Genomic DNA, 19314 nt, shown 5'->3' on the forward strand with positions numbered 1-19314 from the left:
AAGTCTAACACACTGCTCAGTGTAACAATGTCCAACACACTGCTCAGTGTAACAATGTCCAACACACTGCTCAGTGTAACAATATCTAACACACTGCTCAGTGTAACAAATGTCTAACACACTGCTCAGTGTAACAAATGTCTAACACACTGCTCAGTGTAACAATGTCTAACACACTGCTCAGTGTAACAAATGTCTAACACACTGCTCAGTGTAACAACCCTCACTGTTCCACAATATTCAGGCATACAAAACACCAGTCAACTAAATGTTTTACACAATAGGGTGATATCAGTCAGATTATTCCTGTTGAATATCTCAAGGTGCCTACAAATCACAGCGAAGACAGGAAATAGAATACTGTAGCTAAATACAGTTTGAAGCATATTTGTACAAGTTCTTCCTATACTTCCATTCATGTTTGTTGTCAAGAATTTAAAAAGGAAAAAAAAATGTTTGGTTTTGTCACAAAAATTTCACCAATTTCAATTTGTGATTGCTGAACAAAGAGCTTAAAATTATGAGTACCATTACTTACAAATGTTATATGTGTGTTAAAAATCCATTACAATTTCTATTTTCTTTACCAAAATCAAAACCACCAGTTTTCAATTTTGGCTGATGTCAATAACGGCTTTGTGGGACTGATCCCAGTACTTTTGTCTTGATGTATTTGATTGGTGTTTTATGCAGTACTCAAGAATAATTCACTTATACCACCACCATGGTGGTGGGAGGAGACCGAGCAGAGCCCTGTGGAAACTTGTGACCATCCGCTGGCAGAATGCCCTTGGTACAGGTGGAGAGGAGGTCGGCATAAGCTGGTCTTGAACTCACACGGATCGCACTGGTAAGAGGCTTCTGCGTTATTGCACCATGCTGACACATTAACCACCTCGGTCACGTAGGCCCCCAGTACTTTTGTGACTGAACGATTGACTGACTGAGAGCTGATTTGTAAATGCTACAGCACAGCGTTTACGAAGTATAACTACATCTAGGTTTTTGGAATAAAATTCACACTGACACAGATCACGCACAAGATCACAGCCTTGGGATATCTCCTAAGTTGTCAAATTACCCTCCTCATAAAGTTTGTAGATGAGCTGAAAAGCAGAGATAAAATATTGATATTATAATTTGTTAAAATATTTGATGTGTTTATCATCTCCAACATATGAATGACATAGACTCATGTAAATGACTCAAAACAAAATAAACTTTTCATCATGATCAAATATACCCAACTTGAATCTAAACTTCTTTAAAACCATTATAACAAGTAGAGAAATCAAATCCTGGATCTTCAGTGCTATTTTCGTTTAAAATAATAACTAATCCTAGATATATGTAGAAACTTACACTTTTGAATTTAACACCAAGGGTTTTTGCAAAGTCTCTAAGGTTTTTCCCTGCAGGAATAAGAGATTCCAGTGTCTTGCCGTCTATTCTCTTATTGTAGCTCTCCTCCAGCTGTGGTGGGATGTAGTCGAAATTGATCTCCAACTGGTATCAGAAAATGAAACAGAAAACCATTATGACTTTTACAAAGGCTAAAGAATTTCAAACTTGTGGTAAATGACCTAAAGTTTCGCCCTGGGACTTGGAAAGTGCATCGTAGGATTCCTTGTGTTGATACTGACTGAGCGCCCCAAAAGAGCATCAAGGGTGGTCAGGGGATTATACTGACAGTTTAGGAATGTAACAAACAAGCTCACGCTTCACTGAGCAGTTTGTCTATGCCCCTACAACTAACAGTTCATTTTTTCCTCAGTTTCAATCATAATAATTTTTTCTACATGCACTTTGCAAGAGGTTGATTATTTTATTATTGTTATTTTGTGATAAATGGGAATTTGGGAGAAAACTCTGTGGAGATTAAGCATTAACTACCCAGTAACTTTATGCATGTGGAATGTCATGTCAAATACCCATTTCTAAACTGCAGGGCTCTCCGTAAACAAAGCTGTAGCAGAATTTAGCACACCACGAATCCATAATTGCAAACTAGACCTGCAAACGGGATGAAATTGCGATCAAAGCAACACCTACACATGTGCATTTGTACCACTACAGCTAAACATTTCTTGTTCATTCTGGCGTAATTTCTGCCCATACCTCGCAAACATGAAAACTTACTTAATATTTAATCGAGTCCCCTCAGATGAAATCTTAGTCATACAGATCGATTTTATTTACATGTAGATAGATACAAGCCATTTATAATCACAGGACTCGAAATTTCCCCGTGTCTACCCATCAATCACATGATTTTTGCTGGCGAAAGGCAAAACAGTAATCTTAACTGTCACTAGCGACACATAAATCACATCTGGGCAAAACTGTATACATGAAATCATAAAACATTTTGTTTATAAAGCCAGTGATGGTGTTGTGCAAACTCTGAATGGGATAACAACTCAAACAATTCGATAACAACTCAAACAATGCGATAACAACTCAAACAATGCGATAACAACTCAAACAATGCGATAACAAATCCTCTCTCCCAATATGCTGGACTCCCATACAGAGCTACTGAAAAGGGGTAAAAGTAAATTGTGGGAGTTTCTGGCAACCTCATGCAGATTTTTTTTGTGTGTGTTTAGTGGAGGTACCCAATATAAAAACACGTAAAAAGGAACTCTTCCGCAATAGGAGGACAGTTCCGCCTGTGCATGTAGACTGCATGTAGACTGACATACTAAATTGGAATTACATGGATACAGGAAGCTTATGACAGATATTTCTCAGTGAATTCGTTTTTAGCCAAAATACATCTGTACACGTGTTCGTTGAGGGCTTTCAGTGGACAACCCTTCACCAGATAATGGTGTTTTAACTTCCACATAGGCCTAACCCAAACAATCAGTTTGTGTATAGTGTACTTTCTTTGATTTCATTCATGGGTATATTTAGAGATGTACATGTTGGCCTACTAGTAGGGAGGCCTGCACCTCGCTGTCAGTGACTTGACCCCATGTGGGGAGGATTAATAACCAGAGCCATGCAGGGTAATGAAACGGGCAGGGGTAGCTAACCACTCTCTTCTGTCATCTTACCGCCAACTCAGATTGTGCAACAGTAAACGACAGTAACTCATGTTCGAAACTTCGGGTCATTTACCGTAATCATGCATGAGTTTTTTTTCTTTTTAGAAGAATACCTTTTATTTTTCATTTAAAATGCCTTGGATTTAGTATGGAAGTGCTAAAAATGACAAAAATTATGAGGTTTTTCTCCATCACCGTGCCTGTCTCATCAATGACAATGTCTTTTGTCATTTGTAACACCTGCATGCATACATGTAATGGAGCAGCCGAGAGCATTTGGATTGTTGTCAGACTTGCAGAAAATTACACTAGAGACATACCGGCCCCTGTCAACTAAAGTGGATGTTTATGGTCACTTTTTGCAGAAAATCAAATGCAGTTTTCAAGAATTTCAGGAAGTTACAACTGTTACAAAGGAAATATATTTTTTCCATAATTATGGATGCAAAATATCAAGAGAGTAGTAAATCTGATTGAAATCTTGTGCGATCTACATACATGTATGGGTTATAGCACGAAATCCTCTTTAAATCAGAAGGTCAGAATAACAGTGCAGAAAATCTCGCAATTCAAATACCTTTCCTGATTCAGGAACATTTTCTGGAAATTCCTCGTCCCGTCTGCCATCACACAGTCGCACAAACACTGATGCACCTTCCAGTAACTGAATCTGTGGCAGAAAGAACACAAGTGTATGTACGTATATATGCGAGGTTAAGGGTTAAATGTGTAATATACTCGAAGCAAAGAAAAAGCAGACAGAGAGGACGACCTGGAAAGAAATGATAGTGGTATAGCCTTTTTTTTGCATAAAGATGAATTAGAGACATATTTCTTTTCCCAAAATCTATCCCTTTTCCTATTATCCAGTATTTACTTATTTATTTATTTGATTGGTGTTTTACGCCGTACTCAAGAATATTTCACTTATATGACAGCATCCAGCATTATGGTGGGAGGAAACCAGGGGAAACCTATGACCATCCGTATTTTGCTGGCAGTGTTATCCAGTATAAACAGATTGAAGAACAACAGAGTGGAGATGAAGATGCTGTACTCTAGACCTGACTGTAAACATACATGTATATGAGGTCTGTGTAAGGCATTCTACACATAGTTTACATATACGTATCCAATCTGCTACAACATTGTTTTATGATGTGCATGTGTACATCATAACATCTCCCTTTATAAAAAAAGCAAAACTTATCTTTGACCTTAAAGAACGATAGAAGAGTCTTTAAAAATAAAGTTCAGTGAAATTCCTTTTTTTCTCTTACAGGATGGCAGAAAGTATGCACGGCTCTAATGGAGAATGTGTAATTGGCAGTGGTGTTTTATTTCATTGACTGAACAACATTCGTTGGAAAGGGGAAGTAGTTGAATCCTCAACTGGTGTGTTCCTGATGTTCGCTAATGCCAGGAAAGGATCAGTATTGGAAAATGTCGCTTTCTTGATAATTCGCTTTGTGGTTTTCACAGTGGCTTTGTCGTTTGAACGAAAGTATCCTGGGGAAGAGGTGATGTGTGAAAAACCACACTGGTTTGCTAAGGTTGCTGTTCAACGGTGGACGATTGTCAGACATAAACTAACCAGGAATACCATGGCAGGCGAGGTGTGCTTTGAGAATGAGGATGACTTACGATGAATGAGGATGTTTTCGAGGCTCAACTTCAACAGAGTCGCTGTAATAGTCAGTGGTTAGCAGGAAATCCTGGGATTCTTTGTTTTGAGTCTCTCTTTGTTGTTTGGCTTGGTAGGAACAACATGTTTCACATGTGGAGATGAAGTCACCAATTTCACTGTTCATGGTGGGACAATAAACACATTACCTTGCTCAACGGGGCCTGGATTCAATGCCAGTATGAGAACTGTGAAGACGTTCTAGGATGTCCAGTTGGAGGGACTTTGGAATCACGCAACGGTGACCACGAAAGATAATTCCATTTTCTACGGACATTTCATCTCTCATGTTCAAGTAGGGAAGTGCAACTGATGGAACTTCTTCCTTGCGCAGTGGCCAACCTTGTAGAATCATTGGTTTGGAGGCTTGTATCTTTCTGTGTTGCTGATTGAATTTCTTGCACTCGCACTTCAGATATAGGTAGATAGTCTGTCATTTTTTCCATGGCAGATTTCTTCCTCAGCCACAGGTATTTCCTCATGGTCAATTTGTCCTTCTGTAATTTGGAGGTAAGCCCGAGAGAGGATATTGGTGGTGAGGTAGCTTGGTTCTGTGTCTAGAGGAATATGCCAAAAGCTGTGACATACATCGATTTTTGAGAGGACTTTAGCATTAGAAAGTTCCGATAGTAGATCTTCCATTAATGGCAGTGGGTATTGGCTACCTTTCAAGGCTTTGTTCAGTGGTTATGGGTTGATGCAGATTCTGAGCGATCCATTGGGTTTCTTAGCGACCACAAGACTTGAAACCCAATCAGTAGGCTTGTTGACAGGAGTGATGATATTTTGCTCTTCTAGAAAGTTCAGTTTTGAAAGTCTTTCGCAGAGCAACAGGCACATGCCGGAGAGGTTGTCAACTTAAGCGCACAGATTTATCAATTTCAAAGTGCTCCTCCTCTTCCAGAAGTTCAACTTCATCAGAAAAGACATCAATTAAAGTTGAAAGAATGATGTCCTTTGTCATAGGTTTTGAGACTAAGCCCGCATCAGGCTGGTTGACAGTTGAAGACACAGTTGAAGTTGGGACAGTGGATGGAAGGGCATTAATTGTAGAGCTACAGGTGTCCAAAGGGCACTTAAGTGTTCTCTTACAGAATTTCCAGTGGCTGCATTTGTTGAGCAGCTCACATGCCAAGAGGTGTTGCTTTGTTCAACAACAACAGCAAAGTGCATTTTGTAAACTTCTTATGGTCTGTCAATTGATACTTCAGTGGGAAGATCTGTTCAAGAAATCACACTGCACATATAGCATCAGAGTCTATTTGAAACTTCATTTTCTCAGATCCAAGGAGAAGAGTAGCAAAGACCTTGTCAGTAAGAGAGTTCACACTTTCCACAGTAAGAATACTATCAGAAAATGAGTCATCATACGAGGTGTCAACATTGTGTACAGATTGTTTCTTTTTGTCTCTGGTAACTTTCTTTGACAGACAATGAAAAGCAAAGTGTGAGATTTGGCCACATTTCGAGCATTCTTTGCCGTAGACTGGACATTTTGTCCTGTCCTGTTCATGTTTTTTTCCCAAAGAACTTACAACTAAATTTAAGGAAAGGTGGGGTCGAAGTCAATTAGAAGACTTGTGACGTTGTTGTGTGGTACTTTTGGTCACCGTATGAATATCGTCCTTCCCTGACATAAGTTTGACTTGAGAGGTTCTAGTTTCTGCATATCAGCATATGTCAATACAACCGTTCAAAGTTAGTTTTTGTTCCTGAAGCAATTCCATTGTCCAAAATCCCACACACAATTCTTTCCCGAAACAGTTTACTTTGTAGCGTTCCAAAGTTGCAGGTGTAAGTTGAGTGGTGTAAGTGTCGATATTCTCTTCTTCCAGCTGAGATCTGTTGTTGAAAATGTATCTCTCATAGATAACATCAGTTTCTCCGAGACAGCGAGTTGCAATAAGAGTGAGAACCCGTCCCACATTGCCTTTCTCTTCATCTGACTGCAAAGGGAGGTCACTGTAGAATGCAAGAGCGTCAGGTCCTATGCCAGTAATAAATGTGGCAACGCTGTACTTGTCAGGTTGTTCTGCCAGTCCAGTAACTATTTCATATATATCCCAAACTTTTCATTTTTTCCATTTAGCGCTGAAATTTCCCTTAAGCTGCAGTTTTGACAGAGAGGGATACTGCTCCTGATCCCCAATCGTGGAGAATCCCCACTGACAGTAACTGGTCCCGTTCCTCTTCACTCATTGTGTATTTAAATCAATTTTTTTGTTACTTGTCTCCTTGTTACGGATGAAAAGTGTCAGTAAATTACAAAAATGTCACACATGGAGGTTCTTCTGGGCTTAAATAGTTTTAAAATTTGGCTGGTGGGTTATATTATAACAGCAGTGGTTGGGATTGCGAAAGTTGCAATAGTAATAGTTTTCTGGCATATAATGAGTAGAAGTTGAAAGCAGTTGTGATGACGAGCATATAGTCAGCAGAATTACATTTAGAAGAGTTTATGGCCGTTATTTACCGTTTTAACAAGGTAAAGAACAACATGGCAACTTCAGAAACAGTATCAAACAGATCGGTTAGTGTATGGTGACAAGCGTAGCAAATAGCAGAGCTCATACTGTCACAGAGAAAGTCCATAAAAGTCTGTAAAACTGCAGTAGGTTCAGTAGCAAGACTGCCAAGAGCCCTGACCGCAAATACCAGCAGGAGTTAGATCAAAGTTTTCCAGTTAAACTGGCTGTAAAAATCTAAAGTACACCCACACAAATGTACAGAGAGTTCAAGTCAGTTCTGACACCATGTTTTATTAGATGTGTCTTATCCAGTTTAGATAGACTGAAGAACAACAGAGTGGAGACGGAGATGTTGTATTCTAGACCTGGCTGTAAACATATAAGTATATAAGGCCTGCATAAGGCATTCTACTCACAGCTTACATATACATACGTGATGCGCTACAACATTGTTTTATAATGTGTATATACAAACACTTGTGTCAAAAATGCGGTACATTTACACAGGTATGCAGGGTATGTTTAGATGGAAGAAACATTCAGTCTCATATAGCCTTATCCTAATCCCATAATGGTCAGTAAGCTTATTTGTGGACTGGACATACCTTCTTATTTTCCACACTCCTCGTCAGCCAATCTTTACATGGCTCTTTAGCCAGTTGTCTCAGCATTTCTGGTTTAGGTGCTCCTCTGAACAGTGGAAGCTGGAACACGCTGGAGACCGCATAGTTGTCTGTGAACACCTGCACTGCCGTCCACGCCTGAAGACACACAGACAGAGGTAAAGAGCGCTATACAGATTTTATTTATTTACTTGATTTATTTGATTGGTGTTTTAGGATGTACTCAAGAATATTTCACTTATACGATGGCAGCCAGCATTATAGTGGGAGGAAACTGGGTGGACCCTGGGGGGAACCCACGACCATCTGCAGGTTGCTGACAGGCCCCATTGGTGGGAGGTTCCTGGGTCATTTATTTTATAGATTTTCCAGTGAATTCGAAACAACTGTGACATGCAGTCTAAGATGAGTACCTTCTTAGACTAAATTTTTATTTATTTATTCGGCTGGTGTTTTACTCAAGAATATTTAACTTATACGACGGCGGCCAGCATTATGGTGGATGGAAACTGGGCAGAGCCCGGGGAAAACCAACGACCATCTGCAGGCCTTCCCACGTACGGCCGGAGAGGAAGCCAGCATGAGCTGGACTTGAACTCAGCGACCGCACTTAGACCGAATGGATATATGACCAAAATCAACCGCTGGACATTCAGACATACTATTATCCAGGTGGCTATAAATGGCAGAATCAATTTTCAGAAGTCAAAAAAAAAAAAAAATTGGGCATATGATTCCATAGCAGCAACACTACAACATAAAGGTAGTACAAGCCTCCTATGAATAAAAGTTTTTCCTTGAGAAAAACAAAGTCCTCAGCAATCAAAGCACCTTTAAAGTTCAATCACCAATCTTTTAACCCATTTCCATTTAAATAGCCCTCTTTGGGTTTCCGTCTGCATAATACCAGGCTTCTTCTCCGGTCATACATGGGAAGGTCCTTCAGCAACCTGCGGATGGTTGTGGGTTTCCTCCAGGCTCTGCCCAGTTCCCACCCACCATAATGCTGGCTGCCGTCGTATAAGTGAAATATTCTTGCGTACGTCGTAAAACACCAAACAAATCAATAAATAAATAAATAAATAATACCAGGCCTTCTGACATCTAACCACTCAGGAGAGACATCAGTTGTATTGTATGTCAGATAGATGACATCATTATAGAACCATCAGTGTATAGTACATTTTTACAAGACTTGCAGTCCACTGTCCCAGATACTGCACCCCAGAAAACAACATTATCTACAGCAAAAGATGTGTGCCCTGACTACAGTGTTCAGGGCACCACATACCTGATCCAGCAAGCCGTACTTGTAGTTCTGTTTCTCCAAGGTCACTCCGACCTCTTGTATGTGGATGATGACTGTCAAATACTTGTGGAAAGAGCGGTTAGGGAAGTGCTGCAGTAAAGACAACAGACAAAGTCAAGAGGAGAGTTCAGGGACGTTAGCACTTAATAATAATCTGTGTCCATATCCGTAGAGTGTATACACATACCAAAAGTCATATTTTTAATGATGGCAATCCATTACTTGTGAGTAGGAAGGGTCACAAATGTGATGCCTCAATAACAAACAAAGATAGGAAAGTGTACTGTGCAATGATGTTCTGCCAAGACTTGTCCAGAAAAGAACATTTACTGTGCAATAATGTTCTGCCAAAACTTCTCCAGGAAAGAACATTTACTGCACACTAATGTTCTGCCAAAACATCTCCAGGATAGGACATTTACTGCACAATATTTATTCACAGAAAAAATATTATCAGGCTAAAATGTTTTGCCAAGACTTACTCATATGGTTAAAACTTTTGAAACGAAAACTGTCAAGATTACAATGGGCTATCTCTGCTGTGGCAATTTTTCAGTTACAAGTTAACTGATCTTTATTGTCACATGGTTGTCCACATTCAATGCGAAGGAAGGTTAATAATAGGGTACAATTTTCCGCCCAGTGGCAACCCCAGTAATAGCAGAATTTACCACTGTTTTCTTGCAAAACGTAAGTGGAGGTTTCTCTCCATACGAGAGAAGCAGGAGCCTCCCATGTGGTCGATGTGAGTTCAAGTATGTATTTATGCTTGGGGTTTTACATCGTACTGAACAATTTTGACGAAAAATGACGATGAGCAGTCACTGGGTGTGTGTACATATAAATGTACATATAATACATTGTTTTCTTGTGGCATGATTGAGTCCATGCCACTAAAGTGCTGCTGCCACTGATGTATCATGCCAAAGACACCAGATGTGACAGGTCACCCAGTCACAATACCACAACAGATTTATGAATAAGCCTCTCTTATTCTGGTACACATGAAGACAGCTATAGCGGCCCGCTTCACTGACATATCCTCACTATTTACCTTGAATCCATCCATCCAGACAGGAGCTGTAGTGGTACTGGACAGTTCAAGGTCATTCACAAAGGTCAGCTTGTCGTAAGTAGCCAGGTGGGCTTCCTGAAAACAGACAACTTGTTAATACCTTAAACGGGTAACCATACAAACGTGAGTAGAATAGTTTGCACAAAAACAAAACATTTTGTTTTTATTAAAGGGGTATTGGACTGATTTGTTTTTCTTACATCTTCCAAACATTATTCTGTCAATTTAATGAACATTACAGCTCTTATAGCTTTTATATGCGGACGCATGATACATGTATCAATGCGGTGTTACTTTTAAGTACTGCTCGTTTGTTTCAGCCAAACAAATTTTTGATATGCTTTTGATGGAATAACTTCTAAGCCCTTAACAGTAATCTGAATAGCTCAATTTCATTTAATTCTACGTTCATAAACTCACAAAAATTCGTTGTAAAAAAAAAGGCTGTAAAAAGACAGTGACTTCATTTGAATTAACCTATCAAATTATGACAGTGTAATTCAAATTTGAAAGTTTACAATTTGTCATACTTTACTGTCAATTATCTGGGAAAATAAGCTGGTCATGCAAAATGTTGAGGTCATTGTCTCAAAAAGGTAATGGGTCTAATAACATTTCCTGCCATCACAAGCCAGTTCCTAGCTGTGTTAGAACAAAAATTCTCCATTACATTTATATTGAACACTCCATCAAGCCTATTTCACCCACTGAACTCACCACATACTAGACCCCACCATGCACCAGATCCCACCATACTCACTGTCTACAAGGCCCCATCATACTCACCAGGTCGAAGGCCCCACCATACTCACTGTCTACAAGGCCCCATCATACTCACCATGTTAAAAGGCCCTACCATACTCACCGTGTACTAGGCCTCACCATACTTACACATAAGAGCCCTAAAATACTCATCATGTAGTAGGCCCCACAACTCACCATGTACTATACCCCATCATACTCACCATGTACTAGATTCCACCATACTCACCATGTACCAGACCCTATCATACTCACCCCCTAGAAGACCCAACCATACTCACCACCTACAAGGGCCGACCATACTCACCATGTAGAAAGCACCAGGGGGGTTCAAACACACACTGGCCTCGCTAAAGTTTGACCAGGGAATGTTACAGGCACCATCCACAGCTACCTGGAAAATAAAGCATTCATGTATCATAGGTTCATATTTTAAACTTAATAGGGGGTTTCAGTAGGCCTAACTACACAGGTGATGCAAAATTATCAAATGTACATGTAATAGGGAAAAGCTGAGAAAAGCTTAGAAAAACATCACAATTTTGTTGGTCCTGTTGTATTAATTACAGTATTAATCACCTTTAATTTCATAGGATTTTTCAGACAGTTAAATTATGAAGTACATACTTTAAGTCCATGCACAGGGCTGTAAGTAGATATAAAGGTCAGGTCCTGATCTAAGGGACGGCTGTCAGCCACGCGTGTCAGCTGATTCTGCAAAAGAAACATGGTTTCCAGACATCAAATATTTAAATATGGAAACAGAAGCATATTTCTAAACACTGCAGCCGATGCCACAAGCATCTGATGACTGATTCCTTTCGTTAGGCTTAAATTGTTCCTCTGCTAAAACACTGGCATTCTCGCAGCAGTTTTTAAAAAAGTTACAGCAGAAATAAAAATCTTGCGGGTTGTTTCTTATGTGCTGAACTATTAGCCAACCAACTATTCCCACTGTGACTAAAAGCCTGATATGACAACAACACAAAATGATGTTGTTTATTAATTTGATTGGTGTTTTACATCGTACTAAAGAACATTTCACTTACACTACAGCAGCCAGCATTATGGGAGGAGGAAACAGGGCTGAGCCCTGGGGAAACCCATGACCATCCGCAGCTTGCTGACAAACCTTCCCATGTACAGCAAAATAGGGTTGAGTGGTAACATTATCTCCCCTTTGCTTTCAGAAATCATATGCGCGCTATGGAGTTTGACTCATTACTGTATTCCAAAATGGAATCTAACTTTCAAGCCATAATTATATGTCAAGAATCGTACTAAATCAGTGTACAGGCCCCGAGATGATGAAGCAATCTTAGATTAACAAGTAAGTCATAATTTCAATCTTTAAAGTTGGTATCTTCCTTTCAACTGTTTTAGTTGAGATTTGTGTTACAACAAATTTACCCAGAATTTTCGCTACATAGCAATATTGACCTTGTTACATAAGAAATAACAATTTTAAAGTGATTTGAAATTTTGACTTAAGTCAAAGATCCTCAGGCTATAAATTATACTCACACGTATATACTGAGCCAGACTCTTGTCATTGTCCAGTGAGATGTCCCGTGACAGAGCCAGTCTAGTGACCACCTGTCTCATAGTGACCACTGGTCGTCGGGCCAGGGCACACAGGAGCTGAGTCTCCCCCCGGGATGGCCGACACTTCTCAGAGTAGTAGATCCTGTCAGTGTAGGCAGGGCGGGGCTGCCACAGCCCTAACCTTACCCAGTCTGACTCTGGCACCCTGGAACACTAGAAAACAATGTGAAATACAAGGAAATTAATGTGATTTCCCAACAAGTAATGCCTAACGGCATCGATGGTATTATCTGATTTTATTTATTTATTGTTTGACACTATAATAATGATTTTTTACTCACATGATGGTTCTCAGCTTTATGGATGGAAAAAATACAAGTGCCTGAGATAAAACCATCAATCTTTGGCAGGTTACAAACACACTTTACCGTGTGAGACATGACTTAAACCACAATCCTCTCACAGGGAGTCCTCTGTAGCTTGCTACCAGTACACATGTAGCTGGCTTCTGACATTCCACCACCATTCACGCTAACTGTTATCATTTACCCATAATAATGTCATTGCTTGTTTCTGTCGGTGAATTCTGGGGAAAAGTCTGGTGTGAAGGCACCATTTTTGTTTGTTTTCTTGTTTATATGTCCACATGTTAACTATTGTGTGGCAAACTGTCTGTAGGTGACTTGAAGAACTCCTTCTCAACAATGCCGTGTTATGATGTAATTTATTTATTTCACTGATGTTTACAGCCTATTCAAGAATTTTTTACTTATACAATGGCGGCCAACTGGGCAGAGCCTAGACAAAACCCACGACCATCCGCAGGTTGCCGGAAGACGGATTCAGTACCCCATTACAACTCCTGTTTTTCAGGAGGGATGAATGTAATTCTGTGTATTTTAGGGTATAAAGTCTTTTTTTGCTTCCAGGTCGCCATTTTTGGTGTACAGGTGCATGCTTGGCATTAAATACATAGAAATTGTCTAAACTTTGAGGAGGTATGAGCTTTATTGATGAAAGTTTGAAACTGCTGGCGAGGGGACACTAGGTATGAGGTAGTGATGAGGCTGCAAATGACATTCCCTTTATGTTGCTAGGCACCAAGCAGAAGGCATAGGAAGGTCCAAATTTTGATGGTCAGCCTATGTCAAATTTTTATGGCTGCTTTCTCACAGATTGGGCAAAGTAGGCACCAAAGCTTACTGGCCACAGAATGTTTGGCGTCGAGATATAATGCTAAACGTTAACATTGTCACTTATGCAAAATTAATAGGTGTCTGCCAGAGAGGCAACCGAAGTACATACAGCAGAGAGGAAGCCAGCATGAAGTGGACTTAAATTCATGACCGCATCAATGAGATGCTCCTGGCTCATTGCACCGCGTTGGCATGCTAACCACCTCTGCCACTTCGGCCCCTGGTAATTTGGTTTTAGGGTAATTATACCAAACTCAAATTACAGGTACCTGATAATGGCTTGTTAAAGTCTCTGCTTTACTGACAGTTTTCATTGACAGAAACTGTTAAAAGCTACTTTTCAACACACATCAGGAAGTTATATTCGTCAGTACCTCTAATGGTCGGCCATTCTTCCCTCTAACCACCTTCACCAGCCGGACAAGGATGGAGGCAGCGGGGATATAACGGGTGTGACTTTCTCTCAAGCAACGTTCCGAGACGGGTTCGTCCCCATCAGGGCCTCGCTGGTACAGTCGCAACTGGTGGGCGCCTTCATTCAGTGACACCTACAATACACAAATCAGGAATTAGACAAGAACAACAATAAATGCAAACATTTTTTTTTTTCGATAATAAAGCAGGGTTTCCAATCATTTTTCTTCGGCAATGATCTATCTGCAACTTACATTTTAGTACTGATTGTATATATATATATATACACTTTTGATTGATTTGAATTTATCAGTATAGGTATGACATCAATATGAGACTAAAGAAATTCAGTAACCATACACACTTTTAACCGCACATACATCTATATGTACATCGTAGAAATGCAGTATTGTGTTTATCTTATAAAATCTAAAACATCATGGCACTGCTGTTCTTCAGAAAGCCAACCATTTCAGGCAAACTTCATGTATCAGACATTACAACCATTGTATCCATGAACAACTGTGAAACAGTCATAATGTTTCACTTATCGGGCTCACGCTTCATACTACATTGATATCGCATAATCCCCTACAAGCATTTTAACTGGACATAATACAATGAAGACAAATACAATGATGACAAATACAATAATGACAACTGAATCTTAATATTACGCTTGCTCGATGCTTGAAACTTTTTGATGTGAGAAGCTATGGAATAAATGATATGTACAGGTTAGCAGCACTAAGGTAAAAATTCCCACTGCTCAATTTGACATCAAAATTTTAAGATTTTTGACAATGATGATGAACATGTTTCCGGGTAATACAGAGCTTATCTGGATACCTTATACTGCTTGGCAAACCTGATAAATCCTGTACCACCCAGGTACGGCAATGTAACGCCTTTATTTCAGTGAAAGACAAGTTACTTCAAGTTACAGTACCTAAACAGAGACAATGATGATGAACATGTTTCCGGGTAATACAGAGCTTATCTGGATACCTTATACTGCTTGGCAAACCTGATAAATCCTGTACCACCCAGGTACGGCAATGTAACGCCTTTATTTCAGTGAAAGACAAGTTACTTCAAGTTACAGTACCTAAACAGAGACAATGATGATGAACATGTTTCCGGGTAATACAGAGCTTATCTGGATACCTTATACTGCTTGGCAAACCTGATAAATCCTGTACCACCCAGGTACGGCAATGTAACGCCTCTATTTCAATGAAAGACAAGTTACTTCAAGTTACAGTACCTAAACAGAGGCTAACTGCCGTTAAGGTCTGAACAACAGGGGAATGTTAAAAAATCTTTGTACAAGGCTGGTGTTGAACTGTACTCCTTTTTAAGTGACCACACACTGCCTGCTATTCTAGCTGATCTGTACCTGTACACCTGAGTCCACCGTAGGCTGCCTTTCGGTTCCGCTCTCCACAAAGATGTTCAAGAGGCTGTACCCCACGCATGTTAACTCCTTGTAGAAATTATCCATTGTGTACAACTGTCAACAGCATAAATATTGAAACACTGGCATTTGAATGTAAACATCCAACACTTGCCTTGCAACTTCAAGCTGGTTGAAAACATAACACTTCAGCGTATTAGAGGTGTAATCTCATAAAAGGCAAGGTGTGCATCTCTAGCATGGAAATGAATTTGTCCTTGTTGCACAAAAATCATTTCAGAGGTAAGGGCAAAAGGAAGAGACAAGTCAGGGATTTCTTCAACTTATTATTAAAAAATAACACATTGCCTGCTGTTTGTCTAAATCAAGCTTTTTATATGACAAGTACCAGTGATAAACTTAAAATCAGGTTTTGAAATACTAAGCCTAAGTGTATACAAGACAGGTGTATATGGTTGGCCATGTCTCAGTTGATGTCTTATTTTTAGCCAATCATACTTCCTAAATTTTCAATCTTCTTGACAAAAGCTCAAGTTGACTGTTTCCTGTTTTAAGTATTTGGACCCAACCCATGTGTTTCACTTGGAGCATCCAATGACACAATTAATGGTTGCTCCCACAACTTTCCAAGATAGAGAACTGATAGTGTATACCTCGCTTTTGATATTTATTTGTTTGAGATTGTAAACAACACCTTTTTATGCACAGCCATTTTTGATTAGGCAGAGTTTGTACCTTTGCTTTGTTTTTCTTGAACTCACAATCACCACACAGATGTTCATTATGATTTCAGTTTAGATGGGCAGAGAACATAGTTCTAAAAAAGAGCATAGTATGAAAAACAAGCCTGCAATAACTGAATTCAAAGATGGACCCTACAAAGGTTGGATGTCTGAAATGAATTCTGCACTCTAACAGAAAGTTGATATAAGCCCCTCTACAAACATTTATCTAAGATTATCTCTATCAGGAGGGAAAGTGATCTCCAATGAACTTCATGCAAGACCACGTCAACCACCTCAGGGACCGCTGTCGTGAGGGAGACTGAAATTTTCAACCACCAGGCCATGATCTCCCTCAGAAAATTAAGTATTATTTAGTATTATTATTATTATTATTATTATTTTTACGGCCTGCCTCTCAATATGACTGAATGTTGCATCACCAATATATTATTTATTTATTTGATTGTTGTTTGAAAAAAAGATGCCACTCTCAAGAATTGTTCACTTACATGCTAGCGGTCAGTTGCTTGGGTGGAGGAAACTGCAGTGCCTGGTGTAACCCACCAATCTGTGTTATAAAGTTACTGATAAACCTTCCTAATCATCACATACAGATACGCACACCATATTTGGTGGAAGGCAAGTGGTCTTAATAACACTAGACAGTACTAACAGCCACATCAGCAGTAAAAGTGGGGAAATTAAAAATTCAATGTCCAAAACCAGTTTTGAAGTGAAAGATGGCCAGCTTCTTGTAAATGTAAACCAAGCTAAACCAAGCTAAACCCAGGTTCATCTTACCTTGAGAACAAGAGTTGCAGTGGCAGGTATATCGGGATCACGAATTTCCTCCTTGTGTTCGTACACAGGGTTGTAAATATCACTGTCCAGCTTGAACCCAGTCACCATGTCCTGACCGCTGATGGTGTAAGCCCTGTCCATTATGCGGCCAGCCACCTACAGACCAAAAATAATGGAAATGTAACCTTCACATCACATTAAAACAGTATTCAGGCTGAACTATGTTCAATGCAATTCTTCAACCTTTCCCCATGTTTGCAAGATGTTTATTTAAGCATATTCTGAAGGCATTATTCTGTGTAGACTGATAAAATCATACTTTTTGTGAAGCCCTGAAACTGGCCAATACAACCAATATAGTTTGTCTTCAAAATCTAACTACAAATGTGCATAATTAAATTGCACTGAAAGTTGATCTTTCAAATATGAAAAGGTTGGGGTATTAGGGTAACCCATTTTTCAAGAATTTTCTTGAAAATGGTTATCATATAACTGAAAAATTGAATCATATATGGCTTTTTACCATTTAGTGGAAAACTACCTTAAATCATTCTAAAAGCATTAATTCATGGCAAACTATCCGCCATCATAACTGCAACTTAGATAGGAAAATCACCTTGTCCTCGGAAAAAAACAATTAAACGAAAAATAATGTTGAAGTCAAAGTCACTAATTAAAAATCAAGAAATACATTGAAATGAGTACATAGTTTAACATGTAACAGTGATAATGTGTTCATAATGATAAATGAGTAGTATAAGACTTAACTCTTACCCGTGAGAATGTGACAGAGTCTGGCAAAAATCTGCCGCCGTCAATATAGATGTCAAACCCATCTCCCGTTGTGAATGGCTCTGATGGGGAAACCTTCCTGTCTAGTGGCAACCATGCGTCCTAACCGTGACAACAAACAAGGAAACAATCAGAATGCATTCTGCATGTGCCTAGACCGTGACAACAAACAAAAAAACAATCAGAATGCATTCTGCATGTGCCTAGGCTGTGACAACAAACATAGAAACAATCAGAAAGTGTTCTGCATGTGCCTAGACCATGAAAACAAACAAGAAAACAATCAGAAAGTGTTCTGCATGTGCCTAGACCGTGAAAACAAACAAGAAAACAATCAGAATGCATTCTGCATGTGCCTAGGCTGTGACAACAAACAAAAAAACAATCAGAAAGTGTTCTGTATGTGCCTAGACCGTGAAAACAAACAAGGAAACAATCAGAATGCATTCTGCATGTGCCTAGACCGTGACAACAAACAAGAAAACAATCAGAAAGTGTTCTGCATGTGTCTAGACCATGAAAACAAACCCTGAAACAATCAAAACGCATTCTGCATGTGCCTAGGCTGTGACAACAAATAAAGAAACAATCAGAAAGTGTTCTGCATGTGCCTAGACCGTGAAAATAAACCCTGAAACAATCAAAACGCATTCTGCATGTGCCTAGGCTGTGACAACAAACAAAAGAAACAATCAGAAAGTGTTCTGCATGTGTCTAGACCGTGAAAACAAACAAGAAAACAATCAGAACAAATTCTGCATGTACCTGGAACATGAAAACAAACAAAAAACAAGCAGAACGTATTCTGTATGTGCCTGGACAGTGAAAACAAACAAGAAAACAGTCAGAATGCCTTCTGCATGTGCCTAGACCATGACAATAAACAAGGAAACGGTCAGAATGCACTCTGCATGTGTCCGTGAGTGAAAAGAATAGGACCCCTGCTCTCTAAGCAAGCTTGGTGCAAAGAAAGACTAACAACACTCTCCTGTGCAGACATGGTGGATCAAGTTAACTGAATCAGTTCATTTTGCTCTCAATAGCCCCCAAGCCTGACAGCTGCCATAAAATTTCAATTATTTTACAGCTTTGCTGGCTATCAGTGGTGTAGTTCAATATTTAAAAGATATTCCCAACATATATGGATATTGTACACAAACTGGGTTTGAAAGCATCTGTGTGCTACATTTATTTTCTTGGAGCTTGGAGGTCATCATTCTCATGACAAAAAGACAACTGTTTCCTTGTTCTAGCGGTTAGAGGCATTTGTCTATTTGACTGCTCTGGCCGTACAGGGGAAGATCTGTCCGCAAACTGCGGAGGGTCATGGTTTTCCCTCAGGTTCTGCTCAGTTTCCTCCCACCATAATGCTGTCTGCCATCGAATAAGTGAAATATTCTGGCATAAAACACAAATCAAATAAATAAATAAATCTATTGAACTTCTAGAA

General features: G+C 39.5%; 1 protein-coding gene across 1 annotated transcript in view; it reads right to left on the reverse strand.

Moving 5' to 3' along the window:
- Window positions 1-328: 328 nt before the first annotated feature.
- LOC135470637 (uncharacterized) overlaps window positions 329-19314 on the reverse strand; it is a 46565-nt gene continuing 27579 nt past the window's right edge. Inside the window, exons 19-31 of the mRNA XM_064749673.1 lie at window positions 17847-17966; window positions 17073-17228; window positions 15529-15642; window positions 14090-14263; window positions 12499-12732; window positions 11602-11688; window positions 11282-11368; window positions 10192-10287; window positions 9120-9227; window positions 7811-7966; window positions 3631-3723; window positions 1363-1506; window positions 329-1106 (exon numbers count right to left, since the gene is read on the reverse strand). Coding sequence (XP_064605743.1) covers window positions 1065-1106; window positions 1363-1506; window positions 3631-3723; window positions 7811-7966; window positions 9120-9227; window positions 10192-10287; window positions 11282-11368; window positions 11602-11688; window positions 12499-12732; window positions 14090-14263; window positions 15529-15642; window positions 17073-17228; window positions 17847-17966 — 1611 coding nt within the window. The 3' untranslated portion in view covers window positions 329-1064. The remainder of the gene's footprint in view (window positions 1107-1362; window positions 1507-3630; window positions 3724-7810; window positions 7967-9119; window positions 9228-10191; window positions 10288-11281; window positions 11369-11601; window positions 11689-12498; window positions 12733-14089; window positions 14264-15528; window positions 15643-17072; window positions 17229-17846; window positions 17967-19314) is intronic.

Source organism: Liolophura sinensis, chromosome 7 (genome assembly GCF_032854445.1).
Source record: "Liolophura sinensis isolate JHLJ2023 chromosome 7, CUHK_Ljap_v2, whole genome shotgun sequence".
NCBI lineage: Eukaryota > Metazoa > Mollusca > Polyplacophora > Chitonida > Chitonidae > Liolophura > Liolophura sinensis.